General features: G+C 38.1%; 1 protein-coding gene across 2 annotated transcripts in view; it reads right to left on the reverse strand.

The window, feature by feature from the left end:
• SUPT3H (SPT3 homolog, SAGA and STAGA complex component) overlaps positions 1 to 23,958 on the reverse strand; it is a gene marked incomplete at its 5' end in the record, with an annotated part of 272,713 nt that overhangs the window by 131,649 nt on the left and 117,106 nt on the right. For both annotated transcript variants that reach the window (XM_080341030.1, XM_080341029.1), the window contains one exon: positions 7,319 to 7,403. In XM_080341030.1, the coding sequence (XP_080197156.1) occupies positions 7,319 to 7,403 (85 nt within the window). The remainder of the gene's footprint in view (positions 1 to 7,318; positions 7,404 to 23,958) is intronic.

The raw sequence follows: 23,958 nt of genomic DNA on the forward strand, positions 1-23,958 counted from the left end.
TCATAGAAAATTAATTCCTCTTGCTCAACAGCCTAAACAGGAATCTGATGTGGAAAAAACAGACCTGTATATATAGACACAGATATACGCCCACATGTACACCACACATAAATCTATGTTATTGTTATTAAAGGCCCAAAGACTGATACAGAAAATGAGGAAATACAGGGATTACAGCTGCCTACACGACCTTCATTCTTTGTATTTTCTATGCACTACAAGACAAGATTGATCACATTCCTTTTTCCATTCAATCTAGTCAACAAATTGGATTTTTTTTCCTTCACTAAGGAACACATTGCTACTATAATGTGGACATAATTATTCATTTCCTTCTATTTGATTTTTTTTAGGGTTCTTAATAGCAGTATCTTAGCCTTTCCACTTCTCAGATCGGTCATGTCCATCACCACTGGACGCTGAGCAGCATGTCTGTACGACCAGGCAAAAAGCAGCAGCTCTATCCCATAGCACGTGTTGGCTCTGCAGAAAGATCCATGGAAAATAAACCTTTTGATTAAGTCAGCGCTTTCTCATCCTCAGAGAAAACACAGAGGGAGCCCAGAGTCCCTGATTAGGACTCCTGAAGTAGATTCTGTGCTTTAGAATAAAAACGTCTGAATATGGTGAAAAAGGAACAGCCAATGTTAGAGTAGAAAACTCAGAATATCCCTTTTCATATAAATTACCAAAGAAGAAAAGGCAAAACTTCATCAAAAGTCAGATAAGACTTCACTGTTTCCAACTTAAAACTTCCACAAAATGCCTCCTTAAAAGACATTATGTAATACTCTAATATATTAAAGATGAAATGCTCTCCACTTGCTCAAGTAATCTAAAGTCAAGTGATTGCCAATCAAGAAATATTAAAAATATTATTATTTTTTTAAAAAGAAATTGAGAAAAGAGTGTCTTGTGTCTGATGTGGGCCTTTTTAAACTAGTGTCATCTCCATCCACAAACGACAGACACTGTCACTGTACTTCAGTAAAGGAGTAACAGCATCTGATCTCTATACAATGGCAGTGAATGGGTTGAGTCTATTCAAATTTCTTCAGTATATAGAAAAAACATATACTCAGAGTGATAAAACTTACTGTATACTATTCTGTAAATTGAACAAATAGTTTTTTGAAAAACAGCCCTTCTACTTCTACCCATGCAATAACACAGTCTAAATAGTGACTGCATTTAAATGATGTAAACGCACAGGGAACAATTAAAAACCCCTTGCTAGAGACAAAATCTCTTCCATTCCATCAGACACGAGCAATGCACATTGCTGGTACCCAGCCCATTTTTTACATTACAGACTTATTTTCCAGTTCGAGTTCTTCCAGGGCAGGTGTGCCACGTGTTTGCTGCAGATGTACGAGTGTCCATTAATTTACCCCACTGTAGGAAGAGAATGAATGGCCGGAGGACTTTTCCCAGATGGTTTTTGTGAACTCCTTTATCCCACCCATGTAAACACACGGCGCGTTCCGGTTTGCCGAGCTCTATATACACCCTACGACTCAGTACAAAGTCTGAATGTTTAGTTAGCCAGGAGATTGTTTCCATCCTGTGATTCATTAGGTCCCTCTGGTACCCTCAACTTCCTTTATTTTGTACAATCACAAATTATATTAGTTTGTCCTATTTTGATAACCCTTCTAATTAATGTCCTGCACAGGAAACTTTATTACTGTTTTAAAACAGACTCATAAAACAAGGACTTTTCCCATTAGGAGGGCTGCATGACTGACAGTCGCACGTATCTTTGGGATCAGGAGCGAATGGTGCTTCACACTTTGTATCAGTGGGCAACTTCACTTAATGAACGAGCTGGTTTCAATTCCTTCTTATTTAAAAGGAATGCCAGCAATGCTGCAATTATGTATATAAATGTTACAAGTCTAACAGTTCAAAAACACTGTAAACAAACCTGGAACTGAAGGATTTGAGAACAGCATAGAGATTACATATGTTAAAATGACTATTCCAGTTTGTGAACGAATAACAACTGTGATATATTTTTTCTTTTTATTTTCTTCCTAAAATCTATGTCAGAGAAGGCTATAAAGAACCAAGAAAGCTCTATCCTCATTTCTGTTTCACAGAATCACAGAATCGACTGGGTTGGAAAAGACCTCAGAGATCATCAAGTCCAACCCTTGGTCCAACTCCAGTCCATTGACTAGATCATGGCACTAAGTGCCATGGCCAATCTCAGTTTAAAAACCTCCAGGGACGGTGAGTCCAGCACCTCCCTGGGCAGCCATTCCAATGCCTGACCACTCTCTCTGCAAAGAATTGCTTTCTAATAGCCAGCCTAAATTTCCCCTGGTAGAGTTGAAGCCCAGTTTAAGTTTAAATTCTCATTTTTCCTACTCCACTATCCCATTGCCATTATCTCTTTTTCTCTGGATGGACAAGTGACTATGAGTTCTCCCTTTTGCTTTAGACTGCAATAAAACGGTTAACAGCTGGGAAGAGAAGAAAGCACACCATGTTCATCCGGAAAACATACAGCCCTTTGAAAACATAAAATTCATGCTGATCATGATTAAGTACTTAGCATTTCCTATCAGTAAACCTATCTTTATCCTATCAGTAAAACTATCCTTGTGCTTGTCTGTGTAATTTTCACCATTCCTTTTCCAAGTTTGGTCAAATCACTACCCAATCTTTATTTAAGTCCCTACTACAAACAACAATTTACTCCACAGGATTTACTGTGGACTTACTCAGGACTTGACATACTGCTGAATCTCTGCATCTCATTATGAATGGTCTGCCTACGATTTATTGCCACAATTTAAAATAATCTATGTATTCCAGTATAGAGTATTCACCTGCTGACCTGTGTTCTGTGCTTTGGTTGAGATTCTGAATTAAGTATTACCTGTGTAAGAGACAACTAATGTTTAATAGTAATAAACCAGAAAAAAAAAAATCTATGTAAATATGTGAAGTGTTCATATATGCATTTATGTAACACAAGACCCAAATCATGCTCCTACAAAGGAAACAAGAATGGATTGTTAATAGACAGTAGGCAGCAGTACAAATTGTATGAAATTAAATTCTATAGGAGGATAAAAGCAAGTGATCAAAAAAATCCACACAGATATAATGTACAACATGATTTCGGGCAGTCCAAGTTCCTTAAAGCTGACACTACTGCATTCTAAAAGAGCCAACCAAGTGGGTTTGACTTAAATCACTAGACATCAATCAAAGAGATCAGAGTCCATCTTCTAGCAGACACACGTTAGCTGACGGGGAGTAAACCACAACTCTATTAACATGAATTCTATCATTCATATCTGTCTCTGCAATGACTTATAACCCTTCACAAAGAATCCCAGTGGAGAAAATATTTAAAGGATGGAGGCCAAGGCTGTTGTGATGTGTTGTAGCTGCCCCTCTGAGCAGTCAGGCTTTCATGGACTGGGAAGGTTGCTTATCAGTAGATAAAGTATTATTATGTTAATATACAGTGTTATTATTAAAGCATTACTAGTATTATATATATATGAACTTTTGAGCTCTGCTGTTTATAAGCACATTTGTAATTTTGGTGTGCATATGTGTAATTTTTCATATACCCTTGCTGAACACTGTGCTACTGCTAAAGCCTCTTTCATGATGGAAAAACGAATCTACTCTCTTCCCAGAGGCCATTCGATATCTCCAAAACAAAACATAGATCACTGAAGTTTGAGGTCTTGCTTCTCATTGGATTCTTTTCACTTCTTAGGGACGTGGTTTAGTGCCAGAATTAGGTTATGGTTGGACTTGATTATCTTGAGGGTCTCTTCCAACCGAAATGATTCTATGATTTTAATAACCAAGAAAAATTCTTATTCCGTGTCTTTTCATTACAGCCTCTTTTTTGTGATAAAGTGCTGAATAACACTGATTTGTCCTAAAGCAGGTTCTTTGAGTTCTCTTTCTAAGGATCTTAGTAGATATTAATAGATTATTATATTAATCAAAGATGCTTCAAAATCTTCTCACTGCACATGCAAATTGTATTGGATATGATGAAAGAATAACTAAAAGAGGCCTCATTCCACTTCGAATGGTAAATAAACTGAAGGCTTGTCCCATTTTCATTAACATCTTTTTGCATTACCCGTTGAAACTTTTTTGTAGGCAAAACATTCCTTATAACAGACATCCACTACTTGCACTTAACCATAAAGAACAAAATAGCCTCGACTGGAACCTCTAGTCTTAGCATACATTAGAAAAAATACATTTTTAAGGGTAACATGAAGGCATTTATAAAAACATAAAGATCAGTCATTAAACAAACACGATCAGTGAGCAGCGAATTTGATTTCAAATTAAAACTTAAATTCATTGTGCTCTTCAGATACTCTACGCTTGAACAAAAATTGTACAGAACTCTCATTCTAGAGTGTTTTGGTTTATATTGTTTGATATGCAAATAACAAAACATTTATTATAATTAAAATATATCCAAAAAAACAAAAATCAAACTCATGCCAGCATTCTGACCCAAATTGGTTGGAATTTACCTCTCCACTTTTACCCCTATCTATCTTCTAGATATTCAAGCCCCAGCAAACGACAAAAGGATCCTTTTATTAGCCAGCTGAGGAACTAAATTCCTCAAGGGATTCCTCTCATCTAACTCAGATACTAATTTTGGGATGATGTGAACCATCCTCTGAAAATCCTCATTTCCTTCTACACATTGGTATGTACCTTTAGCAGAATTTCACTTAATGTAAAGCAGTGTACATATTGTTCAAAATACACCAAAAAAAAGGTCATAAAATGTGATGCAGACTTTAAAAAAAGTCCGCTTTTCAAGAATTTGAGTTTTATTAGTGCAGTCATCAGCTATAGCAGCCGGACTTCAAAAAGTATACAGTGGCTGGAAGAATTGACCATATAGCATAAATCAGTCCAAACCAGACCCTGACCTAACAGAGATCAACTTTGAAAATAGGAAGGTGGAACTATAAACCTCTGAGATATCACTAGTCAAACGATCAATGGTAATTAGTAATTACACTGGCAACTTATTTTTTTAATTCAGAAGTTCAAACCTGGACTTAATCAACTAGTATGAGCTGTTCTTAACGAATGTTTACCATGAAAGGTGTTTGCAATGTGTTGCGGGCATAAAAGCAATTCCTACGGTTTAGCCTTATACATACTAGTGATGGCAAAATGGACATGAATTTTGAGAAGGAATCATTAAATTACATAATGAGAACTGTGTAGTCCATTAACATGAGTAATGTGACAAAATCCAGGTAGTAAGCAATAAATTTACATCTGCAGTCAGTTTCAATTATAAAAATAGCTTTTTTCTAGTACCGCATATAAATCCCACCCAAATACCTCCATCTAAAGCTATTACATAGTAATAGCTCAATAAGGATGTGCAGTTACAAAGGATGACGAATGTGCAAAAAACCCTATCAGAAGCCCGGAGCACGTAAAAAGCTCCTGATTTAAGAGTTCCGGCATGTGAATGTCAGAGGTCAAAGCAATGAGCTATTAAAGATATTTTCACTTCCTCAGAAATGAAGTGCCGTCCTGGGCTCAGAGGGGAAAGGTTAGAAAAGCTGTTTATCTGCCGTTCCGTTCCCATTCTTCCTTCTGTCAGGAAATCCTACATGTTCCTACACCCCACGCAGGGTTAACCCCGGGTCACGGTCATTCCCCGAGTAAGTGCCGGGCTGTGATTGAAGTGCAAAGACCACACGTTTTTCTCAAAAGCCCCGTTTTGCTGTAAAGCTCAGCTCAGCTAAGCCTCCGTGGGATATAAAAGCACAGACTCTTCACCACTTTATTGCTAAAGGACAAGCGAAGCCACAACCATGGGTTTATGTAAATCAATGGGGTCATTAACAAGAAGAAAATGTTATTTTGTAGTAGTTAAGAGCTAAAGCAAGAATTACAAATATATACTTAGAGCAGCATGTTTAACCTGTGGAGAGGGGAGAGAGGTTGTCCCCTCCTCAGGAGCCACAGCGCACATTGGGACAGACTGAGAGGAGCTTAATAAGCAAACAAACCCCATCCAAAAGACTCCAGGAGTTTGCAGAAACAGGGATACAGCACCGAGGTAAGAGCAGAAAGAAACTACCTGGAGCTGGAAGGGACCCCAAAGTGTTTGCTGTGATGAGGAACCCACCAAACAGCTGCTGGATTAAGTGCAAACCTGAAGGAAAGCACCTGTCTGCAGGCAAACAGTGGGCAGGGGAGGCTCTATTTATTTGTATTAAAATATTGTATGTTAAAATACACAAATTATATATAAATATATAAATGACACATGTATAATATTTATATTTTATATACACACACTTATATATTATGTGGTCTGCCCCATTCTGAATTTTCTCAGTTTACCAAAGTTTTTAATTCTAGTTAATGTATTAATAGAATTTAGCTTGAAACTTTAAACTGCTGCTGATTGCTGAAAGGATTCATTACAGAGAAAAGACCAAGGAACTTGAAGCTCAAAGCTCTAGCTGATCCAGTGACTTGTCATATGTAAATATTAGTCATAATACATATTACTATAATTTATATACATTAGTTCCATTTAATATGCACACCCACTCATGCTGGTAATTTCATTTGAAGAATCATTATAATATGAAAAAAGAAGCTTGCTATGCTTCCCAAGCTACAGGTGACATATAAAAATATACAAAATATACCTTAATATGAAATGTCAGGTGGTAGGTTCGTGTCATGGTGTAAAATACCGTAGCTGATTTTTAAAGAAGTGTTGTTGAACCTTAATTAAAAACTATGGAGAGGTTCAAATTTAAAACTGACAAAGGAGATTCAAACCAGCCTCATTTATACAACATCTTCAATGGCTTTCAATAAGGAAAAATATTCAATATTTCTGCATCATTTTTCAACAGAAATCAAAACATCGAATAGTAAGAATAATAGAGCATACACATTAAGCAAATAATGCATTAATACAAATATTAGAACAGAAAAAAAATTGCAATGAGGTCTTCAGATGACGAGTCAATTTTTTCTCTTGAACAACTTGAAGTTTTTAACAAAAAAAAGAAACTGGCTTTATTCCCCAGGTTAGGTAATGTTGCACATATCACACAAATACATATATAACCATAATCGAAGTGCACACACTCTATTTGCAAGCCTAACAGATTATTGAGCACAGAACATCACGCTCAGTTTCTGTGTCCTATTTGTTTCTAAAAACAGAACAATCTGTTATTAGTCATTTGATCATGAAAATTTCATGCTGTTCTCAGGAGTTTGAGAGTGAAGATTATTTTATAAGCGATTTTCTTACCAAGTTTATCAGTTGGGTGTGGACGATGTCTTCCACCAGTATTGCAGTTTCATGCAGTGGCCTGCGTGCATCTCCTAAGGAAAACCTGAAAGAAAGAGGTTTATTGCAAGGTTATGAAAATTAGTTCAAAAAAAAAAAGTAGGTGGTCTCCAGAGAATTAAAAGGAAAAGAATACGAATAACAACAACAAGCTTAATACACCTATATGTAAATAAATGCATCGGTCAGTGTGTTGCAAGAAATATAAACCAAAGTAATCTGGTTAAAGGGACAAAAGAGCTGCAAGAATGCATCCCAATGCACGTGGCGAGAAAAACTGGAAAATCAAGGAAACAGAGGAAAATTCAGTTTGTAGGAACACTTGAAAAAATAGTAGCATGTGCATTGCTATGAGTAATTCTGTATTTGCAGCCCATTTTGCTTACGAAATTACCAAATAAGTATTCTAAAATGTAAAATGCTAACAGATATTCCATCTCAAATTTAAGATATGGAACGAACTACTATGAACGAAAGGTAAAAATTTTTATACATAATAATATATGAGAAGCTCTTAAACTCTGCATTGCAAGATTAAATGACAAAAGATCAGAAAGAGATTATAGTTTTCATATAATATTGCAAACAAAAGGCAAAGCCACTCCAATAGGTGTCATTAAATGAGAAATTGTGACCATGGGCTTTTTGCATGGCTTTGTCTTTAATGCCAGGAGTTGGTCTCTACACCTGACTTAACGGCTGGTATTCAGCTAAACCTGGGATTGAGCTCTTGATCTGCGATGGGCATTGGCTACCACCAAACTACTAAAAGAGGCTGTAAATGCTGTAGAAGATCTGAATTCCAGACCTTCAGGCTGTAGCACCTCTGACTCATTGCAAAGCCAGAGCTTTTCCCATCCAGCATCCTATAAGCACTATGTCCTAAACCTTGACACCCTATGCAGCTGTTCATTCAATTTGGGATGGTGGGGTTTAGCTCCAGAACCAAGCAGAGTACAGAGGCACTTCATTTGAAATGTCTACAAGATCCAGGTGGGGCTGACCGATTCACTTGTTGGTAGCTGCACCCCTTCAGAGAGGTCATTGAAGACCCAGAGAAGGTCTTTTAGTGTCCAAAATGACTGTAGGTTGCCAAGTCCACCCCCCACCAGTCCAGCTCAGTTAGTCTAAGGTCTACCTTCATCTGGGTAGTTGACCTGCAGTCTAGAGAAAGCAGAAGTTCTGTTACTTTATGCAGTTTCCTTCATCACATAAAGTGCAAAAAATGCTGTTTCAGCTGACTACTGTCTGTTCTTTGCTTCCAAAACCTACATTTTCAGATCAGTCCCACATAACTGAAACAGGGTATTCAAGGATTCTAGCTGTGGTTTCTGGTTATATACACGTGTATGTATTGAAACCCTCCACAAATTTCTCTGTGCTACACACAACTTTGAAACATTTTCTTAATGTATCAACCATACAACCCATTCGAGAACGATGCTATAAATAAGTAATACTGGTTTTGCCTATTTGCTCAGACATTTGTGAAATTGCTAGAGGATTCATCCACATCCTTCACTTTATCTCATTCTTATTTACAGATGGGCACCTTTCTTTTCCATGTTGTGATTAAAATGATCAAGAACTGACTCAAGCATTCTCATTCTATATGAAAAATCTTGTCCTGCTACCTGTGCATGAAGGAGCAGAGAAACGTGACTGTGATGGGATAAAGAAGAGGTAAGAGAGCTCTTAAAAAGGGGATACTCCTATTGCCACATCAATTGCTTCACATATCTGCACCACAGCACAAACCCTAATTTCCCAGAATGACAGCAAACAGAAATCAGCCAGATTCAGGGATAAATTCCTTCGAGAAATTTGCTCATCTGACTTCCTACACAACCTGCACATTATTTGGCAGAATATTTTTGAAATAAATTTTCAAAAATGAAATCAAAGGCTCTCACAGAATCAAGGACCTCATGAAATCAAAGCTACTATTTTAAAAGTTTACCAGTTGCTTTGCTTGTGGTCCCTCTGTATCTGACTTTCGGCTATATCATCTTTGAAACCTTAAGCTGTTTGTTCCAAAAGGGTTTCCATGGGGCCCAACGTGAGCTCACAGAAAACATCCTATAATTACACGCATGTCAAAATAAAGAAAATGCTATTCACAGGATCCCAGAATGTCAGGGACTGGAAGGGACCTCCAAAGCTCATCCAGTCCAATCCCCCCATGGAGCAGGAACACCCAGATGAGGTTACACAGGAAGGTGTCCAGGTAGGTTTGAATGTCTCCAGAGTAGGAGACTCCACAACCTCCCTGGGCAGCCTGTTCAGTGTCTGTCACCCTCCCTGAGAAGTTTCTTCTCAAGTTTAAGTGGAACCTTAAATTCCACTTAAATTATTCCAGTCTTACATCATTATAGTGGAAGTCAACTCACTATGTTTTCAAAGACTTCCTCAGGGAATTTCTAAAAAATATTATCTCTCCTCCTACATCTGAGTTTTTAGAATAAGAAAAATGGTATAGTAAAAAATATTCACTGTAAATGAAATAGCACAGGCTAGATATAAAACCAGTTTCTTATAAAAATAGTGAAAATGTATTTATAAGCAAGATTTAAACTTTTATTGGTGAATATTGCAATTATTTCCTTACATAAGCATTCTTCTGTCATCTAGTAAAATAGTATTTCACCTATAAACAACTAAAGAGTTATACAGTAGGTTTTTTTCTCCTTTCTCTAATAATGAAATTATATTCAGTGTTCTTCAAATAGCATTTGAAATTCTAATGATTTAACTTCAGCTTGATACTTGAAAGAGCACAACAAGAACTGCTTGAGCAACACCTGAGCATAACCCACTGTACTATACTAGTCATAGCATGAGGAAATTACACTCTCTATTTGTTCCCTATCATTTGCCTCCCTTGTCGAGACTATCGACATCTTAGAGAGATGGTCACGTTTTATTAGGTGTTGTACAACATCTCTAAAATCAGCACAACTCAAATAATTTTCTCTCTCTCATGTAGGAGTGAACACATACATGAATTATAATGTCAGGTGTTTCCTAGGACTATAAGCACAGCACAGAAAACAATCCAGATCATACTAAGTATTTTATAAACTGCAAATACCTGGATATTATATAGGAAACACATATAAAATTAGAAATATTTCTTACCATATTACACCGGAATGTAAGGTGATATTAAAACTGTCACAGATTCAAAACAAGTGCTCATATGGAATAAAAATGAAGTTTTTTGGTTTGTTTTTTATAGTAAGGTGCATATGTAAATTAAACAGAAAATTCACATTTTATTTTTCTAATCACACAAGGTATATAAAACCAAACAGAATTCAGTTCTCACAGCCATAATATGTTGTTCATTCTTACTTAGTGACCTTTAAATATTTGCAAATATTTTTTCTTTCTAAGACTTAGAATGCAAAATAAAACAACTATGTAAGAGAGTCGTAAACGCCTGGTTGCCAGCATTATCCCCTCAAACATAAATGTATTTTGTTCGCAGTTTTATTGCCAAGCATCCCATATATACACATGAAAGGTTTTTGATTTTCTTTTCAGAAAACAACTCAGTGCAAGAACAAAACTCCATTTTTGGGGCAGGATGCTGCCTCTGTGCTGAGATGTCGGCCCTGTCTGTCTAGAAATCTCTCTCACAAGTAACTCTCAGCTTCCTAAACAGCACAAGAAGCAGAAGAGACACAATCGAGATGCAGCACATTGATCTGAGTGGAGACAAATATAAAACCTTTTGGCTCCATCCTGATGCAAAAAGATACGTCAGAGGCGACGCTGAAACGTGGAGAAGAGAGATGCAAAATCAACCGCGCTACGTAGAAAATCAAGTTCCAGAGGCACCTACTTTCTTCCTCCCTCGCACTCTTTCTACCTTCAAACACTATTTCTATCTCAGTTTGCCTGCACTGCGTTCCCATGTAACTTCTGCCAACTTCTTTCCCACACACAGAAAACTAGATACTGGCACGGTGGTTTCGGCAAAAAGCAAAACCCACCACACCTACCCACAGCCGCTTCCTTTTCCTTTGCAATGGATATGGGATTTTTTAAACACTAACAAAATGTAAAGCTTCAGTCCTTGTAAATTGTATTTGTATAGCATTTGATATATTCCTCGATGCTAATATCCTTATAGGATAATATTCTTTAAGACTCCACATACAACCTTTTTTTACCCTTTTCTGCTACCAGAGGTAATAAGTACAAATGCAGAAGCAGTTAATGTAATAAACTCCTCTATTTTTTTCTTCACTTTTGCCACTGTACTTCTCCATAGCAGAATAAACACTGAACTAACAGTCAGGAAACTCAGATTTTTGCCAAGTTGCAGAATACAAGGTATGTTAAGAACCAAAAGAAAACCCTAAAAAAAAAAAAGAAACAAAAATTTGGTGCCCTTACTTCTTGGAACCGAAACTGAACTTGATGTTTTAACGTAACTTCCAAACTTCATTTCACGTGTGCTTTGCTTTTAACGGTTCATTAGAGAGTCTTTTAAAGCAACTTCCATTCCTAGAAGTATAAATAAGTCTTCCTATGAAACACATAAAAACTCTGTTGAAAATAGAAAAAAGCTGTTTCCCCACAGGTAAAAACTGAAGAGAAAATATATCAAAATATAACACTAGCAGTGCATTAAACCAGCAAAATGATACGGAAGAACATCCTTACACCAGGAACATCTACCCATTAGACATGTCATACAATAACAAAGCCTTCTTAGAAGATCCAGTTTCAAAGGTTTGTCTGTTTTATGGAAATATTTTTACAAGGGGGTGATCAACTTACATGGATTTTCACAGGAGAACTAAAATAGTAGCACGGAGAAAGAAAAGACTGCTGCAGTGCTTTTATTGTTTACTTTTAGCTTCTATTTCTAATTTATTTAAGTTCCTGTAATGATGTTTCCAGACTCATCAAAAGGGGTAAATATCCAAGCCGCTAAATGTCTACGTGAAGCATCACGGCACACGGTGTGCAAACACACACGCGCATACTTGGCACACGCTGAGGTACAACAGCTACTCATGGTGTAGGGACCTACATTGGTAAGAACCTCAAAATCTTTGGCAGCTACAGAAATTAGATAAAGCCCTTTCTTTGCTCTATTTCTTGGGGTTTTACATGCCTGTGAAAGGTACCGGGGCCAGGCACAGCACAGACTTGCTTGAAAACCCCGATGGAGAGCTCTCCAGGTGGTCAGACCACCAGGAGAGTGGGCTGTGGAGACAGAAAGCTGCTGAGATCTCCCGCCCTCCGCAGCCTGGAAAAGCCGCCCTGGCCAGAAAGGAAGTGTGACCGGGGGCTGGGAGTGCGCTCAGCTAGAATAAATAGTTTCCCTTACTGGGGCTTCTATTGAGTTCATACCATAACAAAGCTGCCCCAACTCATGTGGAATTTACCACCTTGAATAAATTTGATGAATCTAGCCTGGGAAAAGTATAAAAGCAGTGAGGTAGACTGGTGGAAATATGCTGTTTGGTTTTTTTTTCTTTTTTCTATAAATCCTTAATACTTTTTGTTCTCTGTTTCTACATGAATGATTCATGTATGAGGTTCAACAAGGCCTAGTGCTGGGTCGTGCACTTGAGTCACAACAACCCCAGGCAGCGCTACAGGCTCGGGGAAGAGTGGTTGGAAAGCTGCCTGGTGGAAAAGGGCCTGGGGGTGTTGGTGACATGAGACAGCATGTGTCCAGGTGACCAAAAAGGCCAACAGCATCCTGGCTTGTATCAGGAATAGTGTGGCCAGCAGGACCAGGGGAGTGATCATTCCACTGTAGTGGACACTGTGGAGGCCAAACCTCAAATCCCAGGGTCAGTTTTGGGCCCCTCATGACAAAAAAGGCATTGAGGTGCTGGAGAGAGTTCAGAGAAGGGAACGGAGCTGGTGAGGGGTCTGGAGCACAAGTGTGATGAAGAGCAGCTGAAGGAACTAGGGGGTTCAGCCTGGAGAACAGGAGGCTGAGGGGAGACCTTATTCCTGTCTACAACTGCCTGAAAGGAGGTTGTAGCATGGAGGGGGTTGGTCTCTTCTCCCAAGTAACAAGTGATAGGATGAGAGGAAATGGCCTCAAATGGCTTCAGGGAAGGTTCAGATTGGAATTTAGGAAAAAAATTCTTCCTGGGAAGGTTTGTCAGGCACTGGAACAGGCTGCCCAGGGCAGTGGTGGAGCCACCATCCCTGGAGGTGTTTAAAAGATGTGTAGATTAGGTTCTTAGGGACAGGGTTTAGAGGTGGACTGAACAGCGTTGGGTTAACAGTTGGAATTGATGAACTTAAATGTCTTTTCCCACAGAAATGATTCTATGATTTGCAGCAGCAAAGATGGGACCTCAAGACTTGAGGGGTCTTTACTAATCTGAAGACCTCGCACAGGACAAGCAGATGCCTCATTTGCCCTCAGCAAAGGGGTATTTATTTTCTCCTGCCTGTTGGGCTGGGACTGTGGGTCACCGGGGTCCATGTGCCCACAGTGCCAGCAACAGGAGAGACCTGCGTGGGTGCACACTGTGTACATGTGAGTGTAGCCCATAGGATAAGACGTCTGGGATCCAAATATCAAAGTGGCAATAAATATGAGCTGGATACTGGAAAGAACAGAGGATCTGCGAGTTGGCAACTGGAGGGACCAGGAGGTCCACAGCAGCTGCTGGGGTGACTGAGGGACCCGGGGCTTGTTCAAGAGACCGGTTTGCTTGTGTGTCTGTGCATGTGAGGACTGAGGCTCTCCAGCACTTAATGACTGAGCTTGAGGCACCTGGATTAAGTAATTCCTAAATCAGGACCTGTGTTGAGGTATCAGACTCAGACTAGGTGTCTCTGTGAAGGCGAGTATTTGTACATGAAGAAAGATACACAAAATTATACTGAGGAGACTGAAAAGGAAGCTTGGAAGGTGTTCAGCCAACACATAATGGGAACCTAGAGACTGGACTTAATTCATATGTAGACAACAACCTGCTGACATCTGAACCTGGGTCTCCATACTAGCAAGCTGATTCCCACCCTGCATTTTTATATGATCAAGATGTAATTGCTCACCACATTCAGAACCACCTAATTCACTGTTACAAATCTAAAACCAGGCAAAGATCCCATGAAATCACAGAGGACAAATCAACTATTAGATATATTCAGACTGGATAATATCTGGGCTCACATCTCCTCAGTATTGTAATACTGTATACACTGTAAATTTCTTTTCTGTCAGCTGTTTGGCCAGAATGCATTTGGAATATGCAGCATATACATTCTCAGAGATGTTTCCATATTATAAGCAAATGTCCTTCTAAATATATCAACTATTTGAGACCTGACAGGCAGGTGGTGACAAAGTAAATTAGTTTTATAGTACTATAGTACATCCAGAAAACCTCCAGCAATTCAAACACCAGAAGGACAAGCACTGAGAATCACTAAAAATCAATAACAAACTTTGGAAAATCAGTAACACAATACATTGAAGTAATTCAGCTTGTTGCCATCAGAGGTTGAGCATGAAGATAAAAATATTGAGATCTGGTCCCTTAGATGACCGAAAACTGGGAAACTGCATTTTTCTTTCTGATGAGCACGGGAATGAGCCTGTCATTGCAATATATGTTCCAGAGAAAATAAGATAGGGGTAGTGCCTTTTTCAACACTTCAAAAGCTAAAGCTAGCTCTTCTCTCTCCACTTTGTTTGCCACAGCTGTTGCTGAACAAATTAGGCACAAGTAGAGTCTGCAAGGAAAGAGGTGACTGGTGCCAGACCAGCAAATTGATTAGACATGCACAGGAGGACACATTGTATGGAGAGTGGAAGAGGAAGAAAGAACATCTGGGAGGAAGAAATTGCCCAACGTAAAAGGACAATTGCAATAGGGGAAAGAGGTATAAACAATGAGGTCTCAAAATTATTTCTATTTTATGCTAGGATACATTACAGAATCACAGAATCACAGAATGGACTGGGTTGGAAAAGACCTCAGAGATCATCAAGTCCAACCCTTGGTCCAACTCCAGTCCATTGACGAGATCATGGCACTAAGTGCCATGTCCAATCTCAGTTTAAAAACCTCCAGGGACGCTGAGTCCAGCACCATCCTGGGCAGCCGTTCCAATGCCTGACCACTCTCTCTGTAAAGAACTGCTTTCTAATATCCAGCCTAAATTTTCCCTGGCAGAGTTTAAGCCCATGGCCCCTTGTCCTATTGCTGACTGCCTGGGAGAACATTACATCAGAGAGAGATGATGTGATAGATTGTTGTTTTGTAGACATTGTTCCTTCCTAATACCATCAGTGGACTTAGTAAAGGGACATTAATTTAAAAATTAAATGATCTTGCTTGCTTATTACCTTGGCTTAACTAAATACAAGAACAATTTAAAGCATTGAGTTGTGTTAACTAACCAGCACGTTCTACCACCACTAGCTGAAAAAGCACTGGAATTTTTATTGCTATTTATATGTTCAGCTGCTTGTCAGGGAACTTCCAGCAAAGCCCATTTAAAAAGAAAAAGTAATCTTAATTACAATTAGAGTTCATATTTGACACATTTATCGGCTTGGACTAACGAATGCAAGTTTACGTAAGTTTCATATGTCACACTAAATACAGTTCTCTACCAGTGCAAGTATGAGAGATATTAAGTCAAACCTCAAGTTGTAGCTGTGTTAGCTTTTTCTTTAAAGTTCAGAAAAATCACATTTAAGTTGAATAAAAACAAGCATTCAAAACCTACAGCAATTTTAATAACAGAAATTACAAAAATTAGGGTTATTTTCCAATTTTTTTCTGCCAAGACTTTCAGTGGCTAAACTTGGAAGAAAACACTAGCATTTTGCAAGAAGCAATTCTTGGAGCGTCAGATTGTCTTGTGCTGTTTGGTACATCGGTAATTACCCAACAGTGGTTTTAAAAAGCTTGTGTGGCAGCTTCTAAATAACCTGCCCGCACTTTACACCGTCAAATGAGGCTCCAGGGCTCCTTAACTCCAATTGCTGGGAGGAGGTTACAGCTCCACCGAGCGGGTCACTCACCCTGGGCAAGACCAAGGCAAACTTGAACACGTGTACCAAGATGTCTTTGGGAGAATTAGTTGTCCTCAACATGAAGAGGAAACCAGAAATGTTGATTTAAGTGATATCACAGACTCTCGTTTGCACTGCCCACACGTTCTATAATCAAGCAAGGTCTACACGGACATTGGTAAATGCAGCTTCTCCCTAATATAGGGTGGTGTAAACTTAAACTTGCGCTAAGCCCACTACAGAATAGTACTAACAAATTCAATTGCCAAATTACATCAAGAGAAAGCATACAGATTTTTTTACATCCTCACAGAAAGAACAGCTGAAAAAGTAGACTCTGGATATTTTAAAAATCCACTTTACTCCAGGGTAGCACTACTCCTTGTTGTAAAGAAAGACAAATAACAGGATCCCCTACTCCCAGCCGCACTGCCTTGATGATGCCTGCAGATATTGGAAAAGCATAAACAAGAAGATAAATACTACATAATACCATTTAATTTTTCAAAAGTACATAGCGACAAGTAAAGAGATAAGACTTAGAAAAAGAATATTTAGAATAAAGTAGAAGGAAAACATGCGCTAAACCCCTCTGTAACCATTTCAGAAGGAACACATGTTTTTACTGCTGGACATACTAAAAACTAAGCTTAACCAAGAACTGGGGAATCTCGTGATGCTAAAAAAGTGCACACAAAGAAATCTCGATTATGTGATTTAAAATACTTAAAAATGAGAAATTATCACATTCTAAAATGATACATCAACTGACAGATGGTTGTCGGAACTGAGTATTTGGAGTATGAAATAAGCTGCAATGATGCTTAGAATCATTAAAATTTTAAAACCAGGAAGAGATTTCATAATTAATTATTCTGTACTTATATAAAATATATAAATGTTTAAGGGTCTTCACTACAGATGTATCTCAATTACCACGGTGGAAAGCAACATCCAAAGGCATCAGTCAGGTTCATTGCTGCACTGAGGTAAGATCTAAACAAGGCAAGACCTTTTTAAGAGCAACTGTGTTTACCTGCAAATGGAAGTAGCTTGTTTACACCACGAGTTCTTAAATGGTAAGGCCTGTCAGACAGCAGAATTAACAATATCAAACATTTTGCCAAATGAAAAGTCCGATTCTTCTCACATAAAGACAAACTCTGTCCTCAGCTATGCCACCATAAATCAAGAATAACACAAAATCCTCAGGGAATGAATTTCAGAGATGATAAAGTCTTTCAGCTCCATGGGAGGTCACTCTGCCTTGATTCAAAGTGTTCTTTTATTTCTAATCATGAACGTTCTGAATCATGTTCTTAAGCTGAGATCAAAATTGTTTTAATAACTTGTAGAAAACAAAAAAAATCCTAAATTTTCCCCCTTAAAAATGGCAAGTATCGTTAAAGTTTCTTTAAATACACTGTAATATATACAGTAAGAAATCTGTATCCAATGTTTGCCTTAATAAATTCATACTTATACCTGGAAAATTACTGTATTGCAGGACAGAAGAGGGGAAGAAAGAAGAGACCACCACTATACTACTGCCACTCCATGAATAACAGAACAAGTGAGGTAGGTGGAGACATATGGAGATGACTAGTCCAATCCTCCTGCTCACAGAGGTTTATTCAGGGCTGTGTCCAGTGGGTTTTACATACCCTGTTCCCCTGAAAATAAGCCCTAGCATGACTTTTCAGGATTTTTGAGGATGCTCGAAATATAAGCCCTACTCCAAAAATAAGCCCTAGTCACAGTTCATTAAAAAGTCAACTTAAATAGTGTCCAGGCAGCTATATATGTAAAAAATAAGCATCTTTGGGAGCAAAAATTTCTTCTTGGAAAAGGGTCATCAAGCACTGGAACAGGCTGCTCATGGCTTAGTGGTGGACATGGCAGAGTTAGGTTTATGGTTCAACTCCATAGTCATAAAGGTCTTTTCCAACCTGAAAGATTCTATGATTCTATGAAAACAACAGAATTTTTTCTTATACTATTGTAAACACATTCTAACTGCTGAAAATCAGCAGATTTATCCCAACACAAAGCTCTGGCAAGAAACCTTTCAGTACCACTATATACTAATCAGAACACACCAGACTCAAACACTTCAGTGTCTTAAACATAAATTCATTTTATAAATCCTTATGACCAGCAAAGGGAAAAAAAAATAATTTATTCCAGTTCTACAAGACAATATGTTCCATTTGCTCATTCACAAAGGGTTTCAGTTTCTCAGGAAATAAATGAGACAAGTGTCACTGTAGACTGTGCAGACTGGACTATGATCATTCATTTCTGCTCAAGGAAAAAGTTCATCTCAACAATATACCAAACACAAATGGAATTAAACAAAGCCAAGAGAGATGAATTTTCAGTCTGCTCTCATGAGGACAGGGTGAAAAGTGATGAGGAGAGCAGGAAGTCAAAACATCATTTCACTGTATATACATTATAAGTGTTAACCAAATGTGGAAATCCCTAGCTATTTTAAATCTAGATTAAAACCACAAGACAATTTAAACTAATCCACAAGATACAAAATACGGATGAATGCTTTATGCTAATTTTTAGAGAAATAATATTATTCTTTTTATATTCTCCAAAATGTCAAGACCGTTTTTCATTGTTGTAAAAATTCAAATCACAATTGTATGAATGAGATCTTTGTGTGTTAAGTCATTATATCCAATTCTCAAATAACACATTTTCTTATCAGATGTTAACACATTTTATACCATCAGTTTTTTCCACTTTACTACCCTTCCTGAAATCAAAGCCTGGATAAGGGAGACGACTTGTCCAGGGTTGGTCTGTGGTAGAAAAAGCAAGTGTTATTCCCCGTGCCTCCCATTGCCGGGTGGTTAACAAGTGCTCTGCTGACAAATGGGGCTTTGCAAATTAGATTTATTTTAATAGTAAAATAGCAAATTAGATTTGATTTTCATAGTAAAACAAAATTATATGGAAAGTCCACCTATGCACGTAGAGAGCCTGTATCCTCATTATTCATCTTTGCAGAACTCGTATGATAGATGTTTCAGTACTCACTGTAGTAATGGGGAGAAATATAAAGGGGTGTTGAAAAACATGACCTGTCTCAAAACTAGGGAAATATCTGAGAGCATTACAAATCTCAGCATGTCTCACAAACACTGCAAAACCTAACTATGAAATTAATACTCACAGTATTTCTGGACTGATCTATTTAGCTATTATATATAATAACAAAACGGCTGTAAAATACTTCATTTGACTTTTGGATTGTGAGGAGTCCACAGACCACAGCTCGGAAATCTGTGCTCTAAATTACAGTTGGAGGCATGGCGGTTCATGCTTTCTACAAGTAACGAAGCACCACAACTTCCCAATTACCAAAAATCAAGCTCCCTGTGAACTGTTTCAGTGGTTACTCCATGTTATCACTGAACCTGTGAGTGAAAAACAAAAATAGAAATTATTTCCCCCCTGGGACCAGACCAAATCACAGAATCACACAATCACAGAATGTCAGGGATTGGAAGGGACCTCAAAAGATCATCCAGTCCAATCTCCCCATGGAGCAGGAACACCCAGATGAGGTTACACAGGAAGGTGTCCAGGCGGGTTTGAATGTCTCCAGAGTAGGAGACTCCACAACCTCCCTGGGCAGCCTGTTCAGTGTCTGTCACCCTCACTGAGAAGTTTCTTGTCAATTTGAGTGGAACCTTTTGTGTTCCAGTTTGTACCCATTGCCCCTTGTCCTACCATTGGTTGTCACCGAGAAGAGCCTGGCTCCATCCTCCTGACACTCACCCTTTATATATCTGTAAACATTAGTGAGGTCACCCCTCAGTCTCCTCTTCTTCAAGCTAAAGAGCCCCAGCTCCCTCAGCCTGTCCTCATAAGGGAGATGCTCCACTCCCTTCATCATCTTCGTTGCCCTGCGCTGGACCCTCTCCAGCAGTTCCCTGTCCTTCTGGAACTGAGGAGCCAAGAACTGGACACAATATTCCAGATGTGGTCTCACCAGGGCAGAGTAGAAGGGATGGAGAACCTCTCTTGACCCACTAACCAGATATATAATATATCTACTTATAAGAAAAGATGCACAACAGTTAAAATATAGAACAATTATTTTGAATAGTTGTTTTTAATTTAGGTTTAACTTTAGAATGTGCTTAACACACCAATACTCTCATTTTTTTCTGGAAGTAAAATTCTGCCATAAGCTAAAATCTCACTGAAAAGGACAATGCTTTAAAAATAGATTTTATTTCAGAAATCAAAGTACACAACCTTCTCCCTAGAGTAAGAAACTGGAAGTTCTGTGATAAAATCTTTTCTGGAAAGTCAGTGCAATTCCATATCAATGGTGTGCTCTTTTTCCTGCTTTCAAATGGATTACTTAAATGTTTTAAAATGTTATAACCCACAATAATCTGTTCCAGGCACCAACAAAAAGGAAGAAAAAAATTACAGAAGTCAAGATGTCGCCTGGAAGCACTTTATGGCAAACATTATAAAGATAACACAGAGCAGAGAAGCTCTGCTTCAATCCATTACAAATACCCCATTCTTCTTAAAATCACAAAAATGTATTGATAGTAAAGAACTCTTACAGGCTTATTTCCTCAGAAGACGTAAGTACAATTTGGCAGAATTTTTGGAAGAAGAAAAAAAGAGCTTTCTAAAATATTGATGTTTTACAGTCACCCGTGTCTTGATCTACTTGCTAGAAAAACAAAAGCAAGGACTTTGGAAGATGAGCATGTCCATGTCTGCTAATTATACTTTAGCTTTTCATCTTGTTCAAAATGTGCTCTCTAGTAGTTTTTACTGAGCCCAGACACTAGATCATCACACAGACAATTAATGTCTCATTAAAAACATACATTATTTTTCTAATTTACTTATTGACTTAATACATTGTTTAAGGGAATATATGGGATAAAAAACAAAAGGAAACAAAACAAAACCACAAACAAACAAAGCAACCAAAACAAAAACAAACAAAAAGCCACCAAACAACAACAAAAAACACAAACAAAACAAACCAACAAACAAACAAAAAAATCCACCAAACCAACAAACGAAAAAACCACAACCAACCAACAAAACAATGAGAACACCAAAGGGAGAAAATACTGGCAAAATATATTCGTGTATATACAATCTATAGATCCATTTTCCCATATGTCCCAAATGACAGTGTAGATAGTTGCTCTCTCTTCTTTTATCCTAGGTCCCTCCCAAGACTTACAGAGCAGGGTGTACACAGTAGTAATAGGCTACACTGACCCCCTTGTGCGCTAAAACGATTAAATAATCATGTTGAGTGAAGCACTGATCAAAAAACAACAAGAAACAGCTTATTTTACATTTCCCAAAATACACTGTTTTAATCTTTTCAATGAAAACTGGTTCGGTGGAAAACAAACAAGATGTAACTATCTGGACTTTAGAAAGATTTTCTCATAAGCAAATTTGGGATGATGTATGAACCCTCACTTAAAAATTAAAGCTTCAAAAATATGAAAAACATTTTGTTTAGCAAGGTAAGAAGCAAATTCACAAGGACCAAACATGTACTGCCTGTTTAATAACAATAAAAGATTAAAAAGGGGGGACAAGTATCACTCTTGTAGGGCTCAGAAGAACACCATGTGAAATAAATGTATAGTTAATTATTTCACTTTATTGATGGTAGTTCAAAAGGGGTCAATGCAAAGGACAACTTGGCATCCATTTCAATCGCCTTTTTTTTTTTTTTTTGCGAAAAAAAATACTGTATTTTCTGACCTTTCTCAATTAAAAAAGACACAAATATGAAGTGTACTAATTCAGGCAAAATGTGCATGACTTGCTGTTTATTGGTGAGCATGTAGGTTTGAATAACGGGCAAATAGTGCAGAATTACTATAAAATTATAGTTGGATTGAATTAATACCTTACTATGAAATTATAATTTGAATTTACAAATATGAGCATTTAAAACGGATTTTTTTTTAAACACAGTCCACCCAGCCTTATGTCCAGTACATGACTTAACAAAGAAAATCATTACCATGGATATTGTATAATAATGTTGCTTTCTTATCTGTATCTGCAGAACACGTGAAATATTATCAGGTAATATCCTAATTCCCTTATTTATCAAAACAGATAAGCTAGACAAAATAAAAAAGCATACCGGAGAATCCAAAAGTCATTCCAGTCAACACCTCCAGCTACTTATATAGCACATTTCTGTGATTGCAGAAGAAAAGACTTCTTGAAGAAATTCAGCACATGTGCAGCATCCTAACCAATACCAAGAGATGCTAAGTGGTGAGCAGCTATTAAACATAAAACACACTTCCAAAATAAGAATTAATTTGTATAGACAAAAGTCAGGAATTGCCATGCTTGAGGGATTCAGCATCCCGACTTTCCCCTTCTCGTCTTCCTCAGGAGCCGAGGAAGCAACGGCTGGAGTCGGGGAAAGACCGAATTCTCCAAGAAAGGCTGCGGTTTCACTGAATCACACACTATGGAGGCAACAGCAAATGTAATTTTTGGTATCGGAATGATCAGTTACAGGAGAGTAATGAACGTCTCCCTTCGTGCTGCAGTTATTGAACACTTCTCATTTCCTTCCTTTCAGTTTCAGAGCCAGAGAAGAAGGAGCAAGAGTCGCTCCCCGGGGTACTATGGATTGGGTTGCCACAAAACACCAAGGTATTCTCTTTTTATTTAAAAAAAACACAAAACAAACATCCTGACTGTGCTTCTATATCCAGGCGCAGTCGTTGCTTCTTAGGGCTCCAGCTTGGCACCACTCGACACACAAGCGATGGTGCTCGTGGCTGAGATTTGTGTGGTCTACGGTAAGCTCTGCTTCCTCGAAAATGTGTGGCATTGTACAGAGTTTATTTAGAACCTAACTCTCTCGGGCACACTATGTAAGCTTATTGTTTATCGTTTGCTGGGGAAGTCTTCTGAGGTCAAGGTAAAAAAAGCAGGAGGTGATATTTGATGCAAATGTTCCAAAGCACGTTATGTGGTTGCATGGTTGCGGTGGCCCCCGGAGCACTTTGCTGGTGGTCCGTGGAGATCTGGCTGGTGGAAGGTGCTGGCTTCCCCTGTTTCCAGCTGCTATATCATATTTAATGTATTTTTAGCTTTACTTAATATTTTCCTAATATTCCTTTTCCATGTAAGCAATTAGTGTGGTTACCAGGGATGGCAACCGAAGTGATATTCAGCAGCCAGTGGAGAAGAGGTGGTCTTCATAGCCACGTATGGGAGAAGATCCACCACACAATCTCCTTAACACCCCTGTTTCTCCCCACTGAAATGAACAATCTACTTTTTCTCCCCAGAAAATCCTGCTGACACGCACATTATTATTACTGAGGACAAAAGAACAAACTAACAAGTTGCAGCTTTTAGCCTTTTTGCTATGAAGTAAAAGAAAAAAATATCCCTGTGAAGTCGCATTCGCTTTCCAGATTAAGCTTACACAAAAGACATAGACAAGCTATAAATGCAATTAAGGAAATATGTGAAATTGCTGGTCTTGATTTTTGCAGGTATATGCTTTTTTTTAAATCTTAGC

The sequence above is a fragment of the Nesoenas mayeri genome (genome assembly GCF_963082525.1).
Source record: "Nesoenas mayeri genome assembly, chromosome: 3".
NCBI lineage: Eukaryota > Metazoa > Chordata > Aves > Columbiformes > Columbidae > Nesoenas > Nesoenas mayeri.